This window comes from Poecile atricapillus, chromosome 7 (genome assembly GCF_030490865.1).
Source record: "Poecile atricapillus isolate bPoeAtr1 chromosome 7, bPoeAtr1.hap1, whole genome shotgun sequence".
NCBI classification, from domain to species: domain Eukaryota; kingdom Metazoa; phylum Chordata; class Aves; order Passeriformes; family Paridae; genus Poecile; species Poecile atricapillus.
In genome coordinates, this window is record NC_081255.1 from 3995111 (window position 1) to 4022393 (window position 27283).

General features: G+C 41.3%; 1 protein-coding gene across 1 annotated transcript in view; it reads left to right on the plus strand.

The window, feature by feature from the left end:
• The window catches only part of HMCN1 (hemicentin 1), a 173309-nt gene that overhangs the window by 25209 nt on the left and 120817 nt on the right, over window positions 1–27283 (plus strand). The window contains exons 2-9 of the mRNA XM_058842962.1: window positions 8028–8098; window positions 12087–12245; window positions 12779–12901; window positions 20314–20485; window positions 21636–21742; window positions 24806–24926; window positions 25411–25674; window positions 25933–26077. Of these exons, the coding sequence (XP_058698945.1) occupies window positions 8028–8098; window positions 12087–12245; window positions 12779–12901; window positions 20314–20485; window positions 21636–21742; window positions 24806–24926; window positions 25411–25674; window positions 25933–26077 (1162 nt within the window). The remainder of the gene's footprint in view (window positions 1–8027; window positions 8099–12086; window positions 12246–12778; window positions 12902–20313; window positions 20486–21635; window positions 21743–24805; window positions 24927–25410; window positions 25675–25932; window positions 26078–27283) is intronic.

Here is a 27283-nt window from a genome sequence, read left to right on the forward strand (position 1 = left end):
GTTACAAGTGTAGAAGGAGTGGTGCCAAAATACACAGCCCAGAGATGAGACAGAAATAGTCCTGGACTGAACTGGAGTTCAGTCTGGAGAAAGAATTTAAAGAGTATTATGAACTGAGTTTTACTCTGTTCAGCCTGTTGTTAACAAGGGGAAATAAACACAAGCAGAAAGTGAGCTGATGACCTTCTCAGATGTTCAGTGGGAATTGTGAGTTCAGGCCAGCCCTGGGATCCGGTGCTGCTCCCAGGCTGGACAGTAAGGAAGCTGTGTCTGCAGTCCTTATCAGCTGTTTGTCCTTTACTGTAGGCTGAGCAAAGCAAATCACTCAAAGCATTTTCCCCTTGTGTCTGCTCGTGCCTTTTGTTGTTGAAAAAGCAAAGCAGCCCCATGAATGCCTGCAGTAGTGGCAGTGCTGAATGGGCAACCATGAACCCCAAAGCTCTGGGCACACAGGAGATGCAGGAGAGCACAGACTGCAGTCCTGAATGTACTCAGTGCTGGGATGGAGCTTGAGCTCAAGGCTTAGATGTCGGGGACCACCTAGTTGTATGAGCTTCCCATAATCTCCGTGGCTTCTCAGCCCTTGGCCTCTCTCAGGGCCTGTCAGCTGAGTTGCCAGCTGTGGCTGCGTGTTGGGAGTTGGGCAGTCATCCACGGAGGGCTGGCCAGAGGCAGCAGAGTCAGCTCAGACACGGCGTTATGGCCCTGCTGAGAACAGACCTCCGGTGCTGTGCAAAAGACAGACAGGGAGGAGGAAGGTGAGGCTGTTCCAGATTTCAACATTCAGTATGTTTGCTTGTCCCTAGAAAGGAAAAACCTTGTTTTGTGTCATTCTTTTTGAGACATTTAATAGCCGCTAAAATCATTACTTTAAATCTGAACCACATGGACTCAAGTTTTCTGGTCTCTTTGCCCATAGTTGTGCACCAGCAATAAACAAAAACTTCTGGCTTCGCAGTGGAGCTAGAGGAGATGTTCAGGTGGATTACTTTCCCAAAACAATAATCAATCTGTGTTTCTATTTCATTCAAGCTATCTTCTTCTCATTTCCAGTCTAAGGGAGTAGTTTTTAAATTAGGATTCCTTGGTTAATGTGATGTGCCACTCATGGAGAGGGCTTGAGAGGCTCCAAGACTGTTTGTGCATTACCCATTTAAGAGAGCATTTGTAGCAAATCTGGAATTATTTTAACCATCTCTGAGTAGAGGAGGTTACTCTGCACATGCTGTGGTTTTTGACTGTAGTTCTCAGAAGATGGACTTAGTGTGGTGGGCAAATCTGTATGTGATTTTTATTGCTTCTTACTGCATGGGGTTAATAATTTTTAGACAACTGCACTTGAGGCTCATAAGCTAAACTTGGTGCTTGTTGCAGTAGACAAAAGATGAGAATATCAGATTTTATCCAGTGTGGGTCTCCCAGTGAGCTTTACTTTTCCAAGAAATTAAGCATGTATAATGTTTTTTTTTGTCATTGTTATTTTTCTTAAAAAAAAATTTAAAAAAAAGTCATGAGCTCATAACTATTAAAACAATAGGAAATAACAACAAAAACGTGGCACTTGCTAAGGCACATTGTTAGTAAAGCTTGTGTTAGATCTTTGGTCACTGAATTTCAGCCAGGCTCTGGCCACTGTCCAGAGGTGAAGAGTTTGATGCATGAGGGTGGTGGCCTTTGCCATCTGTGAGGATGGAGCTTCATCAGCTCCACTGGAACTAGGCTGGGCTGCTTAGCAGGGCTCTGCAATTCCCAGGATAATCTATCTGGTTTGTCTGTGAACAGCCAACTCATGAAAAACTCGGTGAAAAACTGAGCAGTCTGACTCCTTCCTGTCTGCTGTTACACTTAGTAGTCATAAGTCATGAGGCTGAAAAATTATTTAAAAAATAAAAAAGTGAGTGTGTTAAGGAAACGTGAACTTGCTGGGCTGGTTTGGCCCATTTCTCTCTGGTTAAGAATCAGGTAAAAGTTGCTCACTGAAGTTTCTGGGCTCTTCAAAAAATTTAATTATTGCCAGGTCAGAATTTCAAAGCAGCTGAGTCATGAGGTAATACAATTTACTAGGAACCTTTAAATAGATTATTACATGTTCTACTGCTAAGCATCTTGGCTTACTCAGTGCTCTCTAAATGAATTGGGACAGTCTTTCCAGAGGGATGTGTGTTAGCCACAGGGGGCTCATAACTGTAGGCAGCATTTTCAGTGCTGTCTTGTGCTCCTGGAAAAATTCATCAAAGTTTCTACCCACACAGCTCCCATCATCTGAATGGGAGCTGAGAGTGTCCTTCACTTCAGAGCACAAAGCACAAGGCTTTAAGTTTTGTCTTTACTATGTGGTGGAGCCAGCTTCTTGCTTTAGTAGTCTACAGTAGAAATTTGCAATCAGTTAAAAAGGAGCTGCATTTTTTGGTGCATGAGAACGTAATGCTGTAAGCCAGTGACTGATCTGTATGCATGTATTTGTCAGCTGTGTGAGGAACAAAACTATTCACTATCATTTGAGATGGCAGTTACAAGTGGTTTTCTTTTATGTAGTCTCCCCTGTGTGATGACCCTCCCTTTAAGGGGAAGGAGAGCCCTCTGAAGCACTTCCAGTGTCAGCTTGTGAAGGATCTGTAGGGGGAAGAGCCTGCAGGACCCAATTTGCTGCTGGAAAATTGCAGGTTTCTGCTTCTGTGCCCTCAGGATGGATAGCTTGCTGGAGCCTGGCTGGGAGCAGTTATACCATTGTTCTTGTTCTCTGAATTCTTGGCAGTGACTGCTCCTAAAGGTCTTCGGAGGCATTATAAGCAGAGCTTTGCAATGGATTGGATATAGTTCTCTTCTCTCTCTGGGGAGAGCATTAAATCAGATAAACCTCGGTGCTCAACACCCTTAGTAAATGACTCTTAGTGAATAATTTTATACCAGCTTCTTTTGTTAGGGATCTTAGTTTAGGCATTTCAGCTGTCCCATCTGATTACTCCAAATCCTTCAGCATCTCTTAATTTGTGGTGAAAATTATTTGATGTACGTGTATTCACACACATATATAAATGGGCAGGTGAGGATTTGTGTATATGAGTATGTGAAACCCATATTAGTCCTCTGATCTCAAAAACTGTCAGAATTGCCACAGCCCAGTGCTAGATTTGTCAGTCCACTCCTGTCATGGTTTTAAAGCATTAGCTAAAAAATCACTAGAAAATGTACTCATTTCTTGCTGTGAGATATGGATTAGGGGAAGGGCCAAACAGGCTTAAAACTTAAAAGGAATAAAGAAAGTTTATTTACAAAACTACAAGAATAAGAAACCAGAATAAAACCTCTAGAAACCCTTTTTCCTCACCACACAACCATTCTCTTGTTTAATTGACGACATAGAGACAAAAAAACCTGGTGGTTAAAACAGTCCCAAGTTTGCTATAGTCTTTTCATCAGTCTTTGTAGAGAAAAAGAAATTCTCTTTTGTCAATCTATGGAGTTTTTCACATTTTCTCATGGCTTTCTATTTTTCTGATGCCAGCCGCCCAGAAAACTCTGCCATCAGTTCTTTCCTCCCTTTTCACACCACTCTGGGGTGTGCTTGTGGGCCATAAGTCAAGGGGTGTACTTTTAAGGATGAATTATTCAAAGGCAAAAATGTTCTTCATCTATCTCTGTGAGCCTCTCTGGAAACAGAAGTTTTCTCTTTGTCTCTTAAGGGCCACAAATCTTCAACAAATCTCACTTCTTTTTTTGTTCCAGCATCTCATAAGATTACAACTACTTCACCATTTGCTTAGATCCACTCTTTGAAATACTCCATTCCTCCCAAAATACTGTCATGAATTAAAGGAGTTTTTTCAGAATATTATTGTCCATCTCCATAGCTTTAACAAAAGAATATTTCAGCTTATTAAGGCACCTCCTTATTTCTCTCCCCCATCTGAAGTTTAATTCCTTTCTTTACTGTCTTTGACAGTTTATGTTGTCTCTTTACATGTTGATCACTCTCTCTCTCCCTCTTCTTGGAAAAAGGATTAAATCTGCAAGTCTCATCTTTTTTTCTACTTTTTCGTTTATAGTGTCATAGTTCTGAAATTTTTATTTCTCTGGAAGAATTCAGAGGTGTGGAGGCTTTTAGGGGGGATATCTTTGCTTTATTTAGTTAGTTAGTTTTAATTCTGGATATGGCTTTGCGTCAGGAAAACATCCTTGCTGTGAATTAGAAGAAGGAATTCTGTGGGTGTGAGCACTCCACAAGGTTTAGCATCTCTGCCAAAATTCCTTCAGCTACCATGTATCACTTGGAGCTTTTTTATTCCTTCTGGAACAAACAAATCCAGTGTTCTGAGTTAATGAGAGATAGGCAAAAGACTTCCATATTCCTCTGCTAGATCTCCTAAAGCACCCAGCTGTCCAAAGCAGACATTTGGTGCAGATGTGTTCTGTGGTCAGGACTAGGGGAGTGCCAAATTTGCAATCAACATCAGTGGTAATTATGTGTGATTGGGTGTCATGGGGAAATACATGTATTTCCCAATGTGCTTGTTAGTCAGCTTGTACATAAACATGTGGCCATTTGAAAGCCATGGAAAAAACAGCAGGGCCTTTTGGAATGGCCAGTTTCTCTGGTTGTTGTGTGCTTTTCTCTTTATTTACCAATGAAATTGTATTTACAAGACTTGCCCCAGAAAGGAAGCATCAAAATCCTTGATCTCTGTGTTACTCAGTTTTATATTGTCATAGTTGTTTAATTGCTTTGGTAGAAGCTCAGATGCCACAGTGGCTACCTTGACGTTTCTAATTTCAGTTTCGGAAGTCCAGGCTTTGCTCAGGGATGTGCAGCCATTCCTTTAAAACGTTTCCTTTTGGCTGTTACCAGTTTGTGTGTGTGCTGCATTGACTGTTGGATTCCCGAGTCAGTCTGAAAGAGCTGATATTTACACTCTACTTGTGAGGCCAGAGGATTGAGTTTGTGCCTCAAAAAGACTCGCTGCCATTCTGGGGCTGTGTCAGCTTTTTCACCTTTGCACAGCTCCCTCTGGGTGACCATGAAAGTTTTGGAGTAGTGAGCAATGGACAGACCCCCACAACAAAACAGTTCCAAATCTTCCCATATCAGTTCCTAAAAATGGATTCAGAATGCAGTGTGAGAATGGAAAACCATCCCATCAGGTGGAAGTGTCCAAGGCCAGGTTAGATGGTCTCCTGGGATAGCAGAAGGTGTCCCTGCCCATGGCAGAGGGTGGGGCTGGAGGGGCTTTAAGGTCCCTTCCACCCAAACCATTATGTGATTCTGTATTCTGTTAAGAGTATTCCATGTGTCAAGCTTCACCTAAAGAGCTAATGAAGTTAAAAAGCTTTTTATTTGCTTTGCTTGGTGTGTTTACAGGGTATAGTTTCTGAGTGAGCATTCTGTTTAAACTATACTTGTTATGTAAATTTAAATCACTTCTCATAAAGCCCTCTCACTTTTTTCTGTTCTGGACACTTTGAAGGCCTGTGTTAACCTGTGTTGGTGAAACAGCCTTACTTGGGCAGCACTTGGAGGTCACAGAATGAGAATGAAAGAAACTGAAGCGGGTGAAGGCTATTGTAGTTTTTCTGGCAGGCAGGTCACATGAGCTGGTGGCACAACAGTATGTGAAGGACAGCTGCTGGGTTTTTTGGGCCAAGCAGGTGATGAGGAGCACCATCACCAGTCAGTCATGGCCTCGGTTGTGGAATCAACTGAGGACATCTGCCCCTTCACAGCTCCTGCAGGGTTCTCTGCTCTGTCCTGCCCACAGCACTTGATGCTGACTATGCCATGCTCTTGTGGCCTGTGTGCACTTCACAGCTCTTTTTTGAGCTCTCAACAGAGGGCAGCTGGAGCTATGATCCTGCAGGAAGCTATCTGGGCTCCGCTTGACATAGGCACTGCTGGAACCAGCCTGTGCTGCCTGTGGGGGCATAAGGCCATGTCCTCAGCCCTTCTGACCTGATGGACTGTTTTAGCTTAGCTGAAGGAGTGTTGCTTTTCAGATCTTTATTTTATAGGGTAAGAAAGCCTTTCCAAAGGATTTACTGCTGTAGATTGAAACACTGACTCCCTCAATGGATGGGAATAATGGAGATAATGGGGTTACTCTATGGATAAACTCCAGTCAGTGACATAATTTAGAAGAGTGCTTGGCAAGGGGGAGATTGGAGCAAAACAGTTCGGAGGTAGCTTTATTGCAGGTGTTGGCTTTAAAGGATACCTAAAGGAGAATAGTGCCAGGAGGAGAGGGAGCGCAGCAGGATGAGGTATGTGAAGGAACAGTGAGTCTTTATAATGGCTCTTTTAATGATAGTGCAGAATTTTAGTACATGGCATTCACAGATAAATGACTCATAGCCATACAAAAAACCCCTAAGGACAGTTTAATATTCTAGGAAAGGTTTTGTGTGATCTCATGGGTGACTTTCAAAGAAATTAAATCAAAAGACCCTCATAAATAGAGCTTGCCCAACAAATACTGGTGTGATTAAAGTAGACCTTAGTGATGGCAGTTGTTGTAACTTCAGTGAAATAAAACTTTGGATTGTTTAAAAAAGAGAAATGTCTGTATTATGTGAAAGATAAGTGCATATTGACTTTTATAGAGCTTGGAAAGTGTTGTGAGGTCTGCTGAAGCAGCACTTCCCTGTAAGCTGCAGCTGTATTAAATTGGCACTGCTGCAGTTTCATGCTTGGCTTTTACCCTGACAGCAGAATTGTGCCCCATTTGGTCTGTTGGGACTCAGCTGATCCCTTTGAGTGCTTTGGAGCGCTCAACTGTCACAAGTCTCTTCATGTGTGTGTGTGTGTGTGTGTGTTTATTTACTGATTTTTGGTGTAGCACCCTGAATGTGCTTGATGAGCTGGGCGAGTGCTGATGGCCAGGGCAGCAGTGCCTGCTCGGGCCAGGCAAAGAATGAAGGGCACTGGTGCCAAGACAGATTGACGTACCCAGGCAGGAAATCACGGCATAGGAACCAGCTGACTAGAATCACATTTGTAACCAGTCAGGAAGGCAGCTGTGTGAGGGACAGAGGGACAGCTCCGTGGGATTGGGAAATGCTCACATATGTGCTGCTGTTACACATCCCAGGCAACTTCACTTGGACATCCTGCCCTTCCTCATGTCTTCCTCAGTAGATAAAGACATGGCAAATGCCATGAATAAGTGTTTCTGCTTTGGTTCTTTCTGACAGCTCCTGCTAGATGTGCTGGGATTGGGGATAGGGCTCACACTGGGATTTTTACAGAGGTACTTTTTTTTTTTTTCAGGGAAGAGATGTGGCACATGTTTGTTTTTTTTTTTTTACATGAGTAAAATTGCAAAGCCATGTATGTGTATTCTGTCCAGAAAGGCCTCTTCATGTTTACCTAGAATCACAAAATTGTGCAATGGTTTGGGTTGGAAGGGACCTTAAATTCATCTTGTTTCACCCTCTGTCATGGGCAGGGACATCTTACGTTATCCCAGGTTACTCCATCCCCCATCCAACCTGGTCTTGGACACTTCCAGGGATCCAGGGGCAGCCACAGCTTCTCTGAGCACTCTCTTCCAGGGCCTCCCCACCCTCACAGGGAAGAGCTGCTTCCCCAATATCTAGTATCTTTAAATTTGAAGCCATTTCCCCTTGTCCAAAGTCCCTCTCCAACTCTCTTTGAGCCCCTTTAGGCACTGGAAGGCTGCAGTAAGGTTTTCCCGAAGCCTCGTTTTCTCCAGTCTGAAGAGCCTCTTTCTGGAAAAATACATTATTTCTTGGTCCAGCAACATTTGTTCTGGGAATTTTTGTTCTGTTTTTATTACTAAGAACAATTAAATGTTTGCTCAAAATCAAAGGTGGAAAGCTTTGTGCTTATAAAAGTTTACAAGCACACAGAAATTGGTAATACTAAAATATTAAAGTTACCAGATTTGAAATCATAGGTTTCAGTACTGGGGATATAATTCTCTACTATTTCTTTTTGTTCATTCTTCTTATAGTTTATTTTTTTTTTACTACTGTATGTCTTTGGATAACTCTCTTTGCTTTGTATTTCATTCTAGAAATTGGTCCAGTGACAATAACCACAGATCCCAAGAAATTTCAATTTGAACTTAGGGAACTTTATGTTCAGGTGAGTAACTTGTTTCCTGTGTGGTTTTAATAAAGACTGTTTTCTCATTCTTATCTTTCCTCCTGTGCTGATGTTCCTGCTGCAAGCATTCATGAGGATGTATATCACTTACCTCTGTCATTTTGCTTGCACAAACTGTCATCTCCCTGATCATCCTAATTTAGGGTTATGATTCATTCCTTTGTCTTAGTTTACATCATTGTGTGGAGACATGGTTTAATAGCACAAGAAGGAATAGTTAGGTAATGCTGTCATTTTGTTGTCATTTTCATTTGTCCTGCTACTTGTTCACAGATACTTTTTGGACTTTTACTGTGTTCTGGAAATTACATTCTATGAACACTATTCAGACAAAGGACTGTAAGACCCATCAGGTTTTCCATAGGTACTGCCTTCCCTGCTGTGCATTACTTTGCACTTACTGATTCAATGGCTTCTTAGAATCACAGAATATCCTGAGTGGGAAGGGACCCACAAGGACCATGGAGTCCAACCCCTGTCCCTGCACAGGCACCCCAGTAATCCCACCCTGTGCATCCCTGGGAGCATTGTCCAAACGCTCCTGGAGCTGACCTGGGGCTGTGCCCATTATCTGGGGAGCCTGTTCAGTGCCCTAGCACCTTCTGGGGAAAGAACCTTTTCCTGAGATCCAGCCTGACTCTGCCCTGACACAGCTCTGGGTGTTCCTTTGGGTGATGGAAAGGGGGAAGTATTGGAATGGAGTTATCCTTACTGACAGAACATATGTTCATATTGTTTTGTCTTTAACCAAGGAAAATGCTTCTGATCTGTGGCAAACCTTGCTGGAGTCAGTAGTGCCAAACAGGCTCTCCCTCAGAAACTGGCACATGGTTTAAAGATTACTTTAAAAGTTGGCAGAAGGTTTGAAATCCAGAGAAAACAATAGTTATTGCAGTTTTCTCCTTCATGGGAAATTTAAGCTTCAGGACTCCATCCAGTTTTCATCATTTGTTTCCTCAATATACTGGACAGTAATTGCAGCTGTTTCTAAAAGGTGAATGATTTAGGTGAAGCTTTTGGGAATTTCAAACTCTTTGTTACTTATCAAGTTGTTTAAAAGCTTCTGTTTAATTAATTTTATATTTCATTCTTTACTGCTGGTTGATCATATTACTTTCAAGATGTTCTGCTATATGAAGGCTGTCACTGACTTGTGTTCATCCATTGTATTGATAAAGGTCCAAAACAGAAATAAAAAAGTGGTCAGAACAGGACTGATAGGTCATCTTGCAGTAGAGAAAATGTAAACACTTTCTACAGGTTTGTTACCAGTATTTTTCCAGAATGACTGATAAAAGATGCAAGAATGAATGCTGAAGAGATAGAGAAAATTTTGAACTGGGGTTGAGAAAGGGCATGGACTGAATATTCTCATTAATGAACAAAGCTAAAATTAGGGTGAAGATAAATTATTTCAAGGCATCTTGTGTATAAAACATATAATATCAAAATATACTCAACTTGTCCTCTGTGAACATCAGGGTAAGCCCAGCTCTTGTTTTTCATTCATCTGTTGCAGAATAGCTGGAAGGTCTTTTGGCTGACATTTGCCATCAGGTAAAAATTGGGCTGTGTACGTTTCACTGCAGAAACTGGGCCCTGTTCCTTTTACATTCAGAATTATAAAGGACATGTTCCTTGGATACAAGATCAGGATCCTAAGCGGAGGTATCACCTATATTTCATCTGTAATTACCTTTGAATCATTCAGACATGTGATAAGAACATGGGCTTGGGCAGCAATGGCTCCTTAGATTTTTTTGTTGTTGTTTTTGTTTGGGTCTTTTTGGTAGTTAGGGGTTTTTTTTGGTTGGTTGGTTTTGGGTTTTTTTTTGTTTTTTTTGCGTTAAGCAGATTTTTTGTATATATTTCTGTGGGCCTCTTCAAACTGAAGGGAAAATGAAGCTTCCCGAGCTTCACTCACCTCAGCTTTTCCAGAAAGCTTCACAAGGTAGTTGTATTTAATTTCAGTTTGGAGAGAAAGGCAGGAAATACCAAATGGAAATTTTTCTACTTTTTTTTTTTTTTTTTTTTTTTTAGTTAAGTAAAGGCAATACTAATGCTAAATGTTAGGAAGCAATTCTGCCTATGAAGGTGGGGTAGTCCTGGTAGGGGGTGCTCAGAGAAGCTGTGGCTGCCCCTGGATCCCTGGAAGTGTCCAAGACCAGTTTGGATGTGGCTTGGAGCAACCTGGGCTAGTGGAAGTTGTCCCAGCCTGTGACAGAGGGTGGCACTGGATGGCTTTAAGGTCCTTCCAGTCCAAACCATTCCATGATTATCAGTGATTGAGAGAGATAGGGACAACTGACTGGTGATAAGTATCTGAATTTACTGTGGGCTACATATGCTTATATACCATTCTAGGAAGGCTAGTAATTTTTTGCTACAATAATTAGTCATCATGTAAACAAGCTTATACATTTTTGCAACATCTTTTCTACTTGCAGAAATTGATCCAGTCTTCTTCCCTGTCGCCAGTCTGATCCTTTTGCAATCTTCAAAGCTCCATTTGTTCTTGCCAAGGCATCCTGATTATCAAATCTCTTATGCTAATCAGGTCCAAAGTACTCTGTCTTTGCAACAACTCATGATGATGATGTTTTGTTGTTCTACCAGCTGCCTTTTAAGAGTATTATTCTACATAATAGGAGCAAAAAAGTCCATGCTTGTTCTCAGAACAACCATTTAGCTCCGTGGTGCTTTTCACGTTCTATGTAGAAAACATACTGCTATATGGAATATTATGAGATTATAATCAAGTAGACTTGAAGTGGGAATAGAAATTTTCCTGTTCCAAGTAGACGTCTATAGAAATTAGCTGTGATTTCAACTTTGCCCACAAATTAAAGCTTTACATGGAAGAGTCTTCTGCTGAAAGAATTTGGATATACTGATGTGTCCCATTAGACTGTATAGGCATTGCTAAGATGTGTCAAAAACATTGACATGTGTCAAAAATCTTCCTGGAGAGTTCTCTTTTGAATTTCAGGCTGTCTGCAATCTACCACTTGCTTTTCCCATAAAACTAAGAGTACATTTAGGAGAACTGATTTTGAGAGAGAACGGTGGTTCTTACAGAACCATTTACAGAAAAACAGTGACCACATGCTTATTCTTTAGCATAGATGAGAAACTTATTGATAACTTGCTTTGAAATCAGACTAAGGATACTGATAGATTAAACTACTTCTCAACATGAACATTTCACTGAGGACAAACAAAATTCTTCCTTTAAGTATGAAGGACTGCTCTCTTTTTGCCTTCTTCTTTCCCAGCATGTGTAGATTTGTATATACATATGTGTGAAGGCATGTTGATTATAAAAACAAAAGAAATTTAGGGAGAGAAATGAATCCTCTCCTTTAAAGATAAAGTCATACTTGGAAGCATTTTGATTGAACACATGGTCTGAAAAACCTCCAGCTCTGCAGCTGCTGCAGTGCAGAGCTGTGGGAACATGGCACCTGTGCCCTCTGCTGAGCTCCCTGTCCCAGGGTGGAGTCCAGGGCAGGTTCTTGCTGCTCTGGTTTCCAGGGGTGCTCCTGGAACTTGGCACTGCCTGCCTGGGACCACTTTCCATTTGTCTGTGTCCCTGACCTTCCATGACTGCTGTGTGCTACCAGATCAGGGGAGTTGTCAGCCAGGAAGGGAACATCTGAGTGTAGGAAATGGGGCTGTCACATAAGCTGGAACTGAACAGGATACAGGTAAGATTGATTGTGACACCAGCCAACGTCAGGGCTCTTCCTTTGACTTTATTTTCCCTTCGGAATTGTTGCAGTTGCTGCTTGTGAGTGCGTGACAGCACTCTGCAGAAAGCATAAAATCTTTAGGGTGGAAAAGATGAATAAATTATTAGAGGCTGAGAAAGTATCTGTCTTGAATGTCTGAGAAGAAAGTAACTTATTTTGTATGTTTTTTTTCTTAAAAGAAAAAAAAGTTATGCTTTATTTCTGCTTGTGAACAGGGTGGCGGAGACTGTCCAGAGATGAGCATTGGGGCAATAAAGATTGCTCTAGAAATTTCCCTTCCTGGCTCTTTCATCTATGTGTTTACTGATGCCCGATCCAAGGATTACAGACTGACCCATGAAGTGCTTCAACTCATCCAACAGAAACAGTCACAGGTACCAAGGGGATTTGCATTCCCAGCTGGGTTGTGTGTTTAGTGCTCTCTTCTCAATGACAAAGGGTAGAATTCTTCTGTGTGAAACTCAGAGACATCTTGATACAGAAGAGACTGTTATACTGCATTCTAAGGATTTTAATTTTTTTTTAAAAGAGTTAATTGATCTAGTTAGGGAAAAACTTAGTGGAACATGCTTTTTATTATAGCGAATTAAAGAATGCAACTGAATCTTCTACCAGTATATGTGGTCTTGGCAGCTTATCACCAATATGGATATTTTTATGTTGTTCTGAAAGAAGTATTATATGAATGACAGGGCTGATTGATTTTTTAAAGGGATTTTTGTCTGTTCCTTTTCTTTTGCATTGCTTTTGCCATCATTACTGAGTGCAATGCCTCTGTCCATGCAGAGTAACAAACCCATCTCAACTGACACATTCTTCTGTTGTCTTGCCTTAATGCTGCCGTGGCAATGCTTTCCTCACCTGTGTACCATGTGTCCAATGATTAACTCATTTTTCTTTAATCCAGGTGGTATTTGTGCTGACTGGAGACTGTGATGACAGGGATCATATTGGTTACAAGGTCTATGAAGAAATTGCCTCAACAAGTTCTGGTCAAGTTTTTCACTTGGACAAAAAACAAGTTAATGAGGTAACTTTGCTTGAGTTTTGCAATCAATAAAGAATATGAGGCAAGAGTATACTGTAAATCTTTAAGAGACCTGATGGTGGGTTCGGGAGCAGAAGGAGAATTTATAAATGTTCTGGTGTTGGTGTGTGGACTCTGTTCCAACTTTCCCTTCGTTCCTTTCTCCGTCTTCTCTATCAGGATGCAATTCTGTGACTTTTGTTGACATTAGGGAAGTGTGAAATGGCACATCTCACCAGAACCTCCCCAACTTCTCTCTGCCTGTGCCAGAAGGCTTCCAGGAGGAAGAGCCTTTAAAAAAAACAAAGGAGCAGTTCTGGGCTGTATGTAGCCTAGTGGCTTTTCTGCTCAAAACAAGTGCACACATTTAGCTTTAAACGAGCATTTTGTGAGCAAGCAAAGGATTGCTACTTAGCATGCACAAAAATGTTCCCTACGTAGGATAAATAGTATGAATTCTCAGGTTTCCATTGTTCACAGAGTCATGGAAATAACTTTTTAATTGAGGTTATCACTGGAATACTTTAGCCACCTCTGCTGCCCTCCTGGCAACTGTGGTTCCTGACCCACAGCCATGAATGACTATTTGCTTTGGGAACTTTGGTGAGTCTCAGACAGTAAAGAAACTTCAGAAGTGCATGAGAAAACAGCTAGGAGAGAGGTGAAATCACATGGTATTTATCTGGAGAGCTGGAATTGTTTATAAATTTTGTAAACATTTCCCTTTGAATTCCCAGTGTAGGCAATAACTAGCTGAGGTTTTTTAATCTACCCTGGTTTGTTCCTTCTTCTTTCTGTCCTAAAATTTGGACAAGGATAAATATTGGAGATAAATTGCATTTTTCTACAGCTGTTGCCTAGAAAAATTGAAGTTCTCATTGAGAATGACAGAAGCTGTTGGCAATGGTGCCAAAATTCCCATAAGATTTATCCTCCAAAAGTTAGGCTAAAATTTGGAAGAAAAGAATTTACCTTGTCTGTTCCCAGCCTGCATTTTGCTATTTTGTATAAAGGGTAAAACTTCTCTGTGACACTCCATGAAATCCTTTTATACAGAAAGGATCATCATGGAATGAGATGGTCTTTAAGTGCCCTTCCAACCCACCCAATTCTGCAGCTCTCTGCTACTCACAGTGCGGAATGCTCTTTGCCCAGACTGCAGTTTCAGGGTAAAAGTTGTGGTTTTGTTTTCTTGTGCTTTTGGGAGGTAGAAGTGAGCAGATACAGCCATTTGTAGGTGCTAGACAGTACTGTGTTCTGGAGTGGAGCTGGCATGAGCTGCTTTCCTGGCTGCTGCTGCTTTCTGAATTTGGCACTTTCCTGTTTGTAAAAACACCAGCTTCTGTGTGAAACAATAGACTGTCTTGTAATTTTGAGTAAGGTTTTAAGCAGGGGGTTTCAGTAGCCGCTTTCACCCCCTTCCAGATTTCAGCTCCGCATTTCTTTTGAGTAAGTAATCATAGAATTGTAAAGTTGTAAAATGTACTGGGTCGGAAGGTATCTTGAAGATCATCTCATTCCACCCCCTGGAATGGGCAGGGACACCTTCCCCTATCCCAGGCTGCTCCAAACCCCATCCAGCCTGGCCTTGGACACTTCCAGGGATCCAGGGGCAGCCACAGCTTCTCTGGGCACCCTGTGCCAGGGCCTCCCCACCTGCGCAACAGCAGAGGGTGAAATCAGTAGGTGATATTTTTGTAGTGTTTTTTTGAGAGGGAGGGAAAAATGCAGCTTATTGCCACTGGAAAGAGATGCTTAACCAGTGTAAGAGATTGCCTAAGGTGGAAAAAAAGCAAACCCTAAATCACTTTCAGAAGTCTTCCACAATAACTGCTGAACAATTTATGTTAAAGCCAAACCCAAAAGACTCTGCAATTTTAGTGATTATTGACCTTACATAAATCAGTGTCTGGGCAAAGTGACTGTGAAAATGAGTTGACCAAATGGCTGCCATTCCCAGTAAAACCTTCTCTGTGGTTTCAGTTCTGGATCAGCATTGATTCCAAGAAGCACATCCACCAGTGGGTGGATGCAAACAAACAGGACATCTCAAAGAGATCTGATCAGCTGTTTATGGAATAGCCCTCAGGCAGGATCCAGCAGCAATCAAACAATCACACTTGTGCTCCTTTTTCTCTGAGGAGTTGATGATGTGTAAAGAATGCAGTTTATAAATGCTGAAGCACACTCACCGTTGTGGGCCCAGAGACAGCCAATGCCGGATTGGGGATTAGGGAATTGCTACAAAGTCCCTGCTGAGTACCCTGCCAAACAACAACTTGTTTTGTTAAAACATTTTGATTATTCTACCCCCAAAAAACCCAAACAAAGCTATTTTTAGTATATGAAATTTCAAACCATTCCTCTTGTTCTTGCCCTTTGAGCGTTAAGTGCAGAGTGAAGCAATATTCAAGGATAGATACAAGGAAACACAGCAAAACAATACTTGATACACATCCAATGCTTGTGTACTGAGAAGACTATGAAAACTTAGTGCCTTTTTTTTTTACTTTTGAAAAAACATGTTCTGATTTCAAATCCTACAATTAACTTGGTTGAAATTATTGGTGATTGACAGAGTTATGTTGGGTTCAGTCCAGCAAAACATGAAATACATATGTATCTCCACTTTTCTGCTGAAGGTAGCTCATCTAAGAGTCTGGGATGAAGGTCCTATTTTTACAAACTCACTTTGATTTCTGTGCAGTAGATAAATGAGAATATTTATCTAGTCAGAGTATCAAGGCCCCATCCCTGGAATATTCAAGGCCCATGTTGGGGCTCTGAACAACCTGGACTATTTGAAGGAGGAGAGACAAGATGAGCTTTAGTGTCCTTTTCATCACAAACCATGATAGGATCATAATATTCTATAACGTTGTCTCCAGTGTCTCGGAAAGCCTTTATCAAAGTGCTTTATCAAAATATTCAAGTCCTGGCTTTGAAAAGTGTTTCTTTAGGGTGAGATTTCTCTGGTTGCTTTTGTAGACTCAGGGCTTAATTTGCAATAATTGCTCAAAATTTAAATGAATTGCAGAATATCCCGAGCTGGAGGGGGGATCCTTGGAGTCTGCAAGGATTGAGTCCAACCCCTGGCCCTGCACAGACACCCCAAAAGTCCCAGCCTCTGCATCCCTAAGCAGGGAAGCATTGTCCAAACAGTCCTGGAGTTCTGGCAGCCTTGGAGCCATGCCCATTCCCTGGGGAGTCTGCTCAGTGCCCACCACCCCTTGGGGGAAGAACCTTTTCTTGATCTCCAGCCTCACTCTCCCTGGCCCAGCTGCAGCAGTTCCCTTAGGTTCTGTTATCATGACATTGAGAATATGCATCAAGCATGGGTTAAATTCCGTTAGGAAATAACTGTGTCCAGTTTCCAAAAGGTACTAATTTTGACTTGAACTGAAGTTACATTACACCATACCTGATTATCCTTCTGTAAGGAAATTCCTGTAAATGGCTGTGATGCCCGAAGATTTGTACTGATGCCAGAGGAGGTGTTGAGATGAACTGTGATGATCAGTAGAGGGTGACTATGGTGCTGTGGAAAATAGTGGAGATTTTAGTCATTGGCAGTTCAGGTCATGTCTCCAGGTCGTTTTGATTGATTGTGGCAAAAATGAGTCATTCCTGTGTCTGATAAACTGGCCTGATCAGATATCTGGGAGTTCACAAGAACAGACCTGGTGAGTGGTCTTTTTCCATTTCTTTTAGTGTTGAAGCACTTGATTTTTCTTATTTTTAACCTTTCTGTAAGAAGGGAAAAAATCCTGTACTTACACTGCCTAAAAATACATCTTTCTTCCTGATTTTTAAAATAAGTAGAAATGGATCTTCCGTATAAAGAACATTGATGGGAAGAGAACTGAGAATGGCAGAAGGGCACAGCTTCAACTTTGATGGAAGAAGGGGGTATTGTTGAGTGACTTGAAAGGTGGATGAACCTACATGGGGAAAAAAAGAGAGTTTGGAACTGGATGAGAAGCCTGTGGATGAGATGAGATGGAGGGTAGACTGAAGACAAGACTGGTGACAGAACATTTAGAAAGGATGGTGCAAAAAGAGTTTTATTGCAGGGAAGATGCTAAAGGGTATCATCTGTAAGATCACAGGAAATGGAGTCTGGTGGTGTTCACTCATGAGTGGTCTGTGTAAACAGAGGTCCCTACACCCACTGGAGTACATCCCATTTCTGCAGGCTCTTAGTCCTCCCAGGGGGTGTCAACCCAAGGGTTACACCAACCAGCTTGGGTTGGTGTTACAGGTCCCTGCAGTGTATGACCAGTGTGTGTTTGGATGATGCTGCAGAGGAAGCAATATAAAATCTTGTTTCACTCAGTTAATGGTGTAAAAGGACCCTCTACTGCTTTTCAAGGATACAGTGCAGGTGACAAAGTCAGCAGTCCAAAATTACAACATAGAATGAAGGTTTCTTGTAAACCTCTGTTTCTTGTGTTTTCTTCTCCCTAGATAGGCGTTATCCATTTTCACAGAAAAAGGAGGAATGGTTTCATGGAAGAAGCTGAATGCTTCAGTTCTGGAGATACATAATGTACTGTGAATGCCAAACAAAGAAAGGAAAAACAAATAGTTACAGCTGGTCTTTCTCTGTTTTACATGGAATTTGGAGTCTCTGGAAAAAAAACAAAAACATGATCATGTACCTAAGGTCTGTCATAAGGCAACTGCAGAAGAGCTTTTGAAAGACAGTTGAAAGCAGACAGGCTTAGTTCTTGTGGTTCCTAACTTTGAAGAGCTTTTGATCCAACACTAAAACCTTTCAGTCATGTGGTTTTCATACATGCTATATATATAATTAATGTTTTATTTTTACAGTGTTATTTTCTCATGCACTGTCTTAGTTATATTTTTTATGTGTGTTTAAAAACATTATTAGAATATGTTTCCTCTTTGGGTGTAAGTATGAACCTAAAATTACTTAAGCAATGAAACAGTTAACCTGAAATCCCGTTGCTTTGACTGTTTGAGAAATATTCTTGAGTCCTGGAATAAACAAATGGGAATAGAGACTATGCTCCACAGATTTTCCAGGTTTCAGTATGCATTCCAAGAAATGACCTGACAGCAGGGCAGGTTGCAAGAGCAAATTTTTTTGGGAAATGTTATAAATCATTGCTGTATTTGCCCTTCTCCCTCTAATAATATTCATCACGTTGCATTCTGGCAGAACAACAAAAGCTGCTGTTGTTTTGGGGGCTTTCTGTAAAGGTCCCAGAGGAGAAAAAAAACTATTTCTATACCAGTGTTACAGCAGTATTGCAAATCTCTTTGGAATTACAGGGTTGGGAAATGGATCTCCTAGAATTGCCTACTGAACTTATACAAGCAAGTTGCTGCCAGACTGCAGACAGCTGGGTTGTTCTGTTGCCTTCAATTTTCAGTTTTGATCTTGAGAAACTCTGAGAAACTGAAGTTCATATGGGTTCATTGAATTTTACACTCCATTTAAAAACTTACCTGCAGAAGTGAGATCCTGGAATTAAATGGGAACTTTTACATATACCTCATACAAAAAAGTGTTGTGCTCATCTCACTGGGAGTAGAACACTAAAATTTCTTTGGAAGCATTTTTGGACCCAGCTGTGTAATTTCCAAAGTAGAAATTAAATGAGTTGGATCTTTGTGAAGCCTTGTGATTCCTGTTCCAGGCTTCTCTAAAGCAAACATGAGTTGCTCCCTAGCTGGTATCACCAGTGGTTGCACAAACCAGAATTCTCTCTTGGGCCACATTACTGCAGGGCTTTGAGTAGCACAGGCAGTTTTACTTTGATTTTTGGGTATGTTGTTTTGCAGACATGCCCAAGCACCTAGCTTGTGCAGACACTTGGCGAGGAGACACCTGGTCAGTGCTGTCGCAGCCTGTACTGGGAGCACTCGGCACGACTCGGGTGGGACATTCCTAAGAGTAGAGGGAGAATCATTAATGAAAAACTGCCCTCACCATTTCTAATGTGTTTTCAATGATGACTTATTTACTTACTTCACTTATTTACTTACTTCACTTACTTCATCTTTGCACAAAGGTTGTTGGGCATTTATACTGTAACAGATGAGAACAAGCATGCTTTTATAGGAGGCTGGAATCTAGTTTCTATCATCAAAGTCATCAAACACAAAAACCTATGGCATATTTCTATTTTTTAAATGATAAAGTAAGCAAGTAATGCACAATAAACCAGGGGAATGAGGTTCTTTTGCACAATATGTTGAATTGGGTCCTAGGTTGAAGGACTTGCTCTGGAGACCCCCAGTACTGAGGGGTAACACATCCAGGTTGGTTTATTATTGGTTTCCTAGTCTTGAACTGACATAATCAAAAGATGGCTCTCCTTTACAAGATGTTTCTCAATGCCACCATGGTCAACTGCAACTTAATATGACAGTTCAGTATTATTGCGAGTCACATTCATGTTGTTACACAAACCCAATATTACTTCAGTAGAATTTAAAAAATATGCTACAGCTTTGTTACGTACAGAGGTGATGCAAAATCATATAGTTTGACAAACCAGGTGTGTTTCTGGGAGGTTGGGTTGGTTGTGTTGGATTTCCCTTGGCTGATTGTAAAGCTCCCTCTCAGCCACTCGCTCACCCCTTACCGAGGAGGAATGGGTTGAGGAAGCTTCTGGGTTGAAATAAAGACAGGGAAATCACCAGTTGTTGTTGAGGGCAAGACAAAGTTGACTTAAGGAAAATTAATTTGTTGCCAATTAAGAGATACTAAATTATTTCTTCAGGTGGTGGGAAGCAAAGACAGGTAGGAACACCTTTGATTCCACTTGCCCAGCTCCTCCCCCAGTTCATTCTCCCTTTCCCAGTGCCACCAGGAAAGGGGTGTGGTTAGTACACATGGGTTTCTCTTAGCTCCTCTTCCTCCTCACACCCTTCCTCTCCTTCACTGTGGACTCTCCCACGGGCTGCTTTCCCTGGTGTGGGAACCTCTGTGCCCTGCAGAAACATACCTTCCTCTCCAGTCCCACCTCTGTGCTGTGCCTAACAGAAATTTGTATTACATGTTTTAGGGGAATGGAAAAGTCCATAGATACCAATTACTTAGTACATCTGGATGAGAAAAGTTTCCTTGTTGCTTCATGCAACTAATAGTTGATGACCAGAAATATCCACAGGTTTGTATCCCTAATTCCTTTTAAAATTTACCTGTGGTTGTTGTATCCAGAGATGTATCCAGGTGTGCTTGTGTACTCCTTTAACACCATGCTGCCCATGGCTTTGCTAGTATTTTCTAGTAAAGTTGCATTTCCTTTAAGTATTCATATTTTTAAAAATAAATCAATATGGAATCTCTACAAGACAGTAGAGACAAGCATTTCAGCAGAAAATATTTCAACAGCCAGTACTGCTGGCAGTATAGTAACAACTGTTCTTTTCTCTTCTAGGTGTTAAAATGGGTTGAAGAAGCAGTTCAAGCCTCCAAAGTGCATCTCTTGTCTACAGACCATCTGTCCATGGCTGTAAATACTTGGCAGATCCCTTTTGATCCCAGTCTGAAGGAAGTTACAGTGTCCTTGAGTGGTCCTTCGCCAGCAATGGAAATTCATAATCCTTTAGGTGAAGTACTTTATATTTTCTTTTGTGACAGTGAAAAAAGGGAAGGAAAATTTAATTTTCAATTTAATTTAATTTAATTTTTTTCCCCAATATTCCATGGGTTTTTTTTCACTTGGAGGCAATTGGAAAACTTCCTTATTCTGTCCATCTCATCTCCATCTTCTTTGTTAGTTTGTTCTTGCATTCTGTATTGCTGGACACTTTGGCCTTTCATCTGTTTTTGTATTCCCTGAACCATCATTTGAAGGTTGTACATGTTCATTGGGTTTTATGTGAGGAAAGTTCAACCATGGTCTGGCTTTTTTGAACTGCGAGAGCATTGAGAACCAAACCTGTCTCCCCTGCCCATTTCCAGCTGAGCAGTGTGTGATGGGGAATGCAGTGACAGATTTGGAGCTAATTTGTAATTGAAGCTATTTTGAACAAATCTGTTCTTTATTATTATGTTGATGCCTTAGGAACTTGGAACAACACTCTAGAAATAAATTCAGATCATATTTTGTATTCTCTGAATGACTTTTGCCTAAGGATATAGCTTAAGTTTGGGTAGCTTGGAAATATTTTATGCCCAGGATGGGTTCCCTGCAATGTGGTCTGGTCTGTCCTGCACTGTGGCATTCATGTTTACAGGAAAGATATTTGCTCAGTATCTGTGTTCAAGCCATCACAACACAGTCCTGGGTGCAAATGTCAGGCTTTGCTGAAGCTGTGACCTCACATCTTTTTTGGCCTTTCTCATAGATCAGCTCCATGCATCTAAATCCATCTAAACAGTGTCTTACTAAAGGCATGTCTGTTAGGTTTTGAAAATGGGCATTAGGACATCCCAGTCTCCACTTCCTCTTTCCCTTTAGTCCTGTGAGACAGCCAGATGAGTTTTAGGGCTGATGATTCTTCAGGGTCAGCCTTGAGGGAGCAAAATCCCCCTCTAGAGAGTCAATTCCTGCACACAACCACCCACATATAAATGAACATTTTTAGTAATCTGTCAAAGAATTATAGGGAATTTTGACTGTTGTAAATGTCATTGACTGCTAAGTAGTGAGAAAGTCAATTATCAGAAATACATTAGTACAAAACAACAATATTGTATTTACTCTCTGCTTTTTTTAAGCAATATTGTATTTACTTCCTGTTTCTGTTTTTCCAGGCAAGCAGCTCAGTAAAGGATCAGGACTGAATGAATTGCTAAATATCCACAACTCTGCAAAGGTAGTAAATGTCAAAGATCCAGAGCCTGGAACATGGACAGTTAAGGTAAAGTTATTGCAGAATGGATGTAGATTGTCCTGTAGCATATTAAGGGGGTTGTATAGGTTGTATAATGATTTGCTATGTTATTTATCACAGATACTCATAGCTGAGTCTGTGTTGCAGTAAATATCCTGTGATCTTGTATTTAATATTGTTGTATACCTCTTTATGTAGGTAAAGCTGCATGATCCTAGCTTTCCTAAATAGATATGGAAACAATCCTACTGGTGTAGATCCTTTCTGACTGAACTATTCTATTGTAGCAGTGTAAATACTCCATAGTCATTTTTGGAGGGGAAGGCACCCGGGTGAGGCACTTTATAGGCAGTGCTGAATGGATGCTGCTCTGCATTGTCCCTGCCCTAAGCACAGAGGTGCTTTGAAAAGGATCATTAATTCACACACAGCCCTGGGGGAAGCTGTTGATCCTGCTGCAGAACTGCAGCTACAAAAGCATGGTGAGCTCAGCAGCTCTGGGGAGAATTGTTTGAATGTCTGTCTAGGACTGGGGGCTTATCAAATGAGGGATAGGGACTTTTTATATGGGCAGATAGTGATGTGACAAGAGGGGAAAAAACCCCAAACTGCTAGAGGGCAGGGCTGGATGGGCTATTGGGAAGGAATTGTTCCCTGTGAGGGTGGGGAGGCCTTGGCCATAGGGTGCCCAGAGAAGCTGTGTCTGCCCCTCTGGGCCCTGGAAGTGTCTGCGGCCAGGCTGGATGAAGCTTGGAGCAACCTGGGCTAGTGGAAGGTGTCCCTGCCTATAGCAGGGGTTGGCACTGGGTGACCTTTTAAGGTCCCTTCCAATTCCATGACACTATGACCAAAAGTGCTGCAAATTCCAGTACAGAGACAACCTGGTGAGCTGTTAAAAATAAAAAGGTTTGGGTCCTGTTGGACATGGTAACATGAGCCACATTGGATCCCGAGACCTTTTCCTACAGTCAGTGCCTTAGGATTCACTTGTGTCATTTGTTGGAGACTTGTAGGTTGAGGGATCAGTGCAGCAAATATCTAGTGCCCTGCAGCCCAGAGGGCCAGTGCAGGAAATGCCGTGTGTGCTCTCGGCTGTGTGATGTGAGCTGAGGCACTGGTGTGTGCCAGCAGCCACGTGCTGAAGCACCAAGCGGGGAGGAGTGCATGCTTGGGGTGGGACACCTGCAGAGCCAGCAGGCTTCTCTTGCCCAGGCTGCCCCTGCTGGCATGCACTCCTGGCACTAGGACAGCAGCCTTGTCAAGCCATCAGGCTGCTCCTGCAGGGAGGGCCTGGGAGTTTTTCTGGTGGTTGGGATTTGGTTTTTTTTCTAAGCTCAGCATAATGCTGTCTCCAGCTCTATGGAGAAGCATGGATAAAACATTCAAACTGCTGTATGTTGCATGAAAAAGGAAATGAAGAAAATCTCTTGAATATGTAGTTGAAATATTTTAATCTAAATTTTATGAGCAAACCAGGTCATGCATTTCTTAGATATGTGTATTTTGGGTAATTTTTTGTTGTTGTTTTCAAGACAGGAAAGCATCTCTCACAAATATATAATTGCTCCTTTGATTATCCTCATCCAACCTGGGAGAGGAAACACTAATGTACAGTCTCTACAATCCATGTTCAACTACAAATAATGAGAAGAGACGTAAAGATAATTGGAAAGCAGTCCTGTGTGATAAACCTAATTCCTGGTGTTTGCCTAAAGACCCCCCAGCTCCTAGATGTGACAGTGAGAGATGTGTTTATTGTTATTAGGAAATGGTAAAATTTTATAAGGTTATTCTGGCCTTAAAACTCACAAATATCCAAATGTCTGAGTAATTCATAAAGAAAAATGATTTATATTTTTCTGTGTGTTTACTCGGCTTTAGTCACTGGTTTGTTTTATTTACACAAAGATTTTAAGACTTCAGACTTAAGCTTTATGAAAATTTTATTCACACCATAAACTCCTTATGCAGATTCACCAAGCTATAAAAACAGAACTTTATCACTGAGTTTATCTAATGAAATTTTAACTGGCAATTAACACTTGATACCTTGAATTGTTTGGCACAATTAAGTATTTCTTTATATTGTTAACAGCTGACTTATATAAAAAAGGTTTTAGTGGTGCTATTTCTGAGGTGAAAGGTTAGCTAAATAGAAGGAAATATGTTGCTTTCATCAGTTAGACATTGATTTTTCATGGTGTCTAATGCCTGTCCCAAGGCTGTTAGTTGTAAGAAGCAACTGTTTAATTTGATACTCACATGCAGTGATGGCAGAGGGGTTACTCTGGAGTAACCTCTTCCAGAGAGCTGCAGGAATTTGAGAATGGATTGGGTAAAACTCCAGGGAAAGCTCACTGGAAGCTTCCAGACAGCTGAAGGGTGTAGAAGTAGATGAGGAGGATAAGCCTTGGGTTCCTGTACACCTTTGGCAAGTAGCAGCTGACCTTTCTTCCTCTGCATATTATCATAGGAAGTAACTTAAAATTACTTTGATTTGTCTTCTTTAAGATGAAAGACTTGCATTAAAGCTGCTGTACTCTCCAGAACATGAAGCTCAGGCTGTTCAAGAGTGATGGATGGGTGGAGGTTGTTCTTATTTTTTTTTTTCTGGTTGAAGCAGAATGACAAGGTGGGGTTACAACCTCCACCCTTGGAGTGGACCAGAGGGAACAGGTACCTGTTCACCCTCTACTTTCCCCTTGGCTGGAGAAGAGATGGACCTTTAATTTATAGGTATTTTTTTTCTGGAGTTCTGATTAACACACCATTTTCTAGTAGAGTTTGTAATTGTCAGGTCTGAACTCCCAGACCACTCCCATTACAGGCACTGGCACATGACAAGGAGTTGTTGATTTGTTGATATGATTTACTTCCAACACAAACTGGCTCTCTTTGTTGACACCACAGTTGTAGTGCCTGGATGTGAAAGCAAAGCTTTATTCAAGGTGCTTTTCCTTACAATTTAAGCCATGAGGCTTTTCTGTGTGCTGCTGTTACCCATGCTGGAGTCAGTCCCTGAGCTCAGGGGCTGGCTCACCCTTTGTGCAGTGCCTGCAGTACTGATTCCATGTGCTGGCTGTTTTTCAGACCTCGAGCAGTGGGAGGCACTCTGTGCGCATCACAGGGCTCAGCACCATCGACTTCCGAGCTGGCTTCTCCAGGAAGCCCACCTTAGACTTTAAAAAAACATCCAGCAGGCCAGTGCAAGGTTTGTTTCCACTTTAGTTCACATTAAATAGCTTCAGGCCCCCAAAATTGAATAGAGCTCTATGATGAGCTTTGTGATAGCTCCGGGGATGCTGTGGGTTGGTTCCTGGGGGCGCTTTGTGTCTGTGTGACATAAATACAGATATTTTTAATGTTGCCTCAAAATTGCAGTGCTGTTCCTGTTATTTTTGGAGCTTCAGAAAAAGGCCTTGGCCCAGGTGCATGGTGACGAATTAATAAAGAAGCTGCTGTTTTAGAAACACCTGTTTAAATGAGTAATTTAAACTCTCCCCAGCTGGGTCTCCTCACAGCTAATAAGCAGAGCTCAGCTCAGTACAGTTTAGCCTTTGCCTACTCAATGGGTGAGGGCTGGAGCTGAATGCTGCATTCATGGGGTAGTGAGCTATGCAGATGGAATATAATCTTTCATGTTTTAGTTATCTGTTTTCTTTAGCACTTAAAATAGTGTGTTTCTGTTTTTCTAGGGATTCCTACCTTCATGCTGCTGAATACCACAGGGATCCTGCCTCCAGCTAGAGTAGACCGACTGGAACTTCTGAGCATTACAGGGGAACTCCTTAAGACCTTGCCTGTGAAATACTATCCTGACAGAAAGCCCTATGGACTATGGAATATTTCTGACTTCATTCCACCAGATGAAGCTTTTTTTGTTAAAATAATGGGCTATGACAAGGATGATTATCTTTTTCAGAGAGTTTCAAGTGTTTCATTTTCTAGCATTACTCCTGGTAAGAGACTTTAACTTGAATTGACTCCTCATCTGTCTCCTCTGAATCAGTTAAAATTGAGATCTTGTATGCTTTTGTAACTTAAGCTTTTTATAACTTATGTGGTGTTTCCTTCCAAAGTTCTGTCTCTAGTTCATGATGGTCAATACTTACTAAGTGAAGCTTTATCAGAAATTGAGCTTCCTTTTAATAAAAGGAAAGGTGGGGATCTGTGTTAGTAGCTGATAATAGAATCTGGGGAATGTTTTCTTTCTTCAGATGCCCCCAAAGTTACAATGCCCATGAAGACTCCAGGGTATTATTTACAGCCAGGCTCTGTTCCTTGCCATGTTGAAAGCCTTATACCTTTTACTCAACATTTTACTAAAAATGGAGTAAAACTGGGAGTGGATCAGTTCTTCAAGTAAGTCGTGATTTTTTTCACAATGCTGCTTCATTTCCTATTTATAGCTTATGATTTCTATTATTATTTACTGCTATGTGCTGTCTACATCCTGCTACTTCTAGTCTGTTATTTTTGGTGCTCTTCATCAGGAAGGCTGTGTTTTATGAAGATATTGATAATATTTATATATATAGAGAGATATATCTATGTATGATATATAGCAGAGGGTGTACATGCTGTACAAGTGATGGGATTTTTAATGTTCTGGCCTGAATTCTCCTCAGATGTATGCTCTGAAATTATGATAAACTGGATCTAAAAGTCTAGAAGTCATATGGTTTTAATTTATATTTTAAAAAGTTATTCAAAATTGGTAACTAGCTTTGTTTATGAAACACATCCCTCACTCTGGCCCCAGTGATACTTAGATGACTGGACATACATGAAATTGTTTGATTTTTACTGCCTTTCGTGGATGCCCTAGAAGTATGTCCTGACCTGCCCTAGAAAATTTCATCTTCAGAAAATCTCTCAAAATAGCAAAACTTACGTGGGATATCCAGAAGGCTCTTCAGATTTCTGTATAGATAAAGAATCTTGTGCCCTTTCTCTGTAGGATGAGAGAATAATAATAATAAAAAGGTAAATTAGTTAAAATACTCATAAAGTGCCCCTTTTAATTCTGCTTGTAAAACCTAAAGGAAACTGTGCACTAGCAAGCACTGTCAGCAACCTCCTGTGCAGCCTGAAGCACCTCAGGAGCAGACTGAAGAGTAACTTCTGTATTCCCCAGCAGGTACAGCATAGCCAAGTAAACACATCCTGCAGCTGCCTTGTGCACTGCTGGCAGTGGGAAATGCTGCAGCTTGGTGTGGTTTGGGTTTTAATGAGGTGTGACTGACACACAGTCAGCCCCAGCACAGCACATACTTGGGCTGCTGTGTAATGTTTTCCATTCCTTAGGTATCAAACCCCACGCTTCTCCTTGTTCTTCACACACCTAGCACCACTAATTCAGCTGCATTTTTCTTTTTTCTGTTACAGAAGTGTCATTATGAATGAACACGTCATCCAAGTTAATTTAACAAAACATATCTCGAGCCAAATATTGTTCATAGTTAAATAGGATCTACTTCAGCTTGGGTTTTTTGCCTCTTACTTGTAGTGAAGTTCCAGGCAGGGTTTGTCCAGCTTGGTAGTTCAGTGCATGTTTGAACTCCAGTA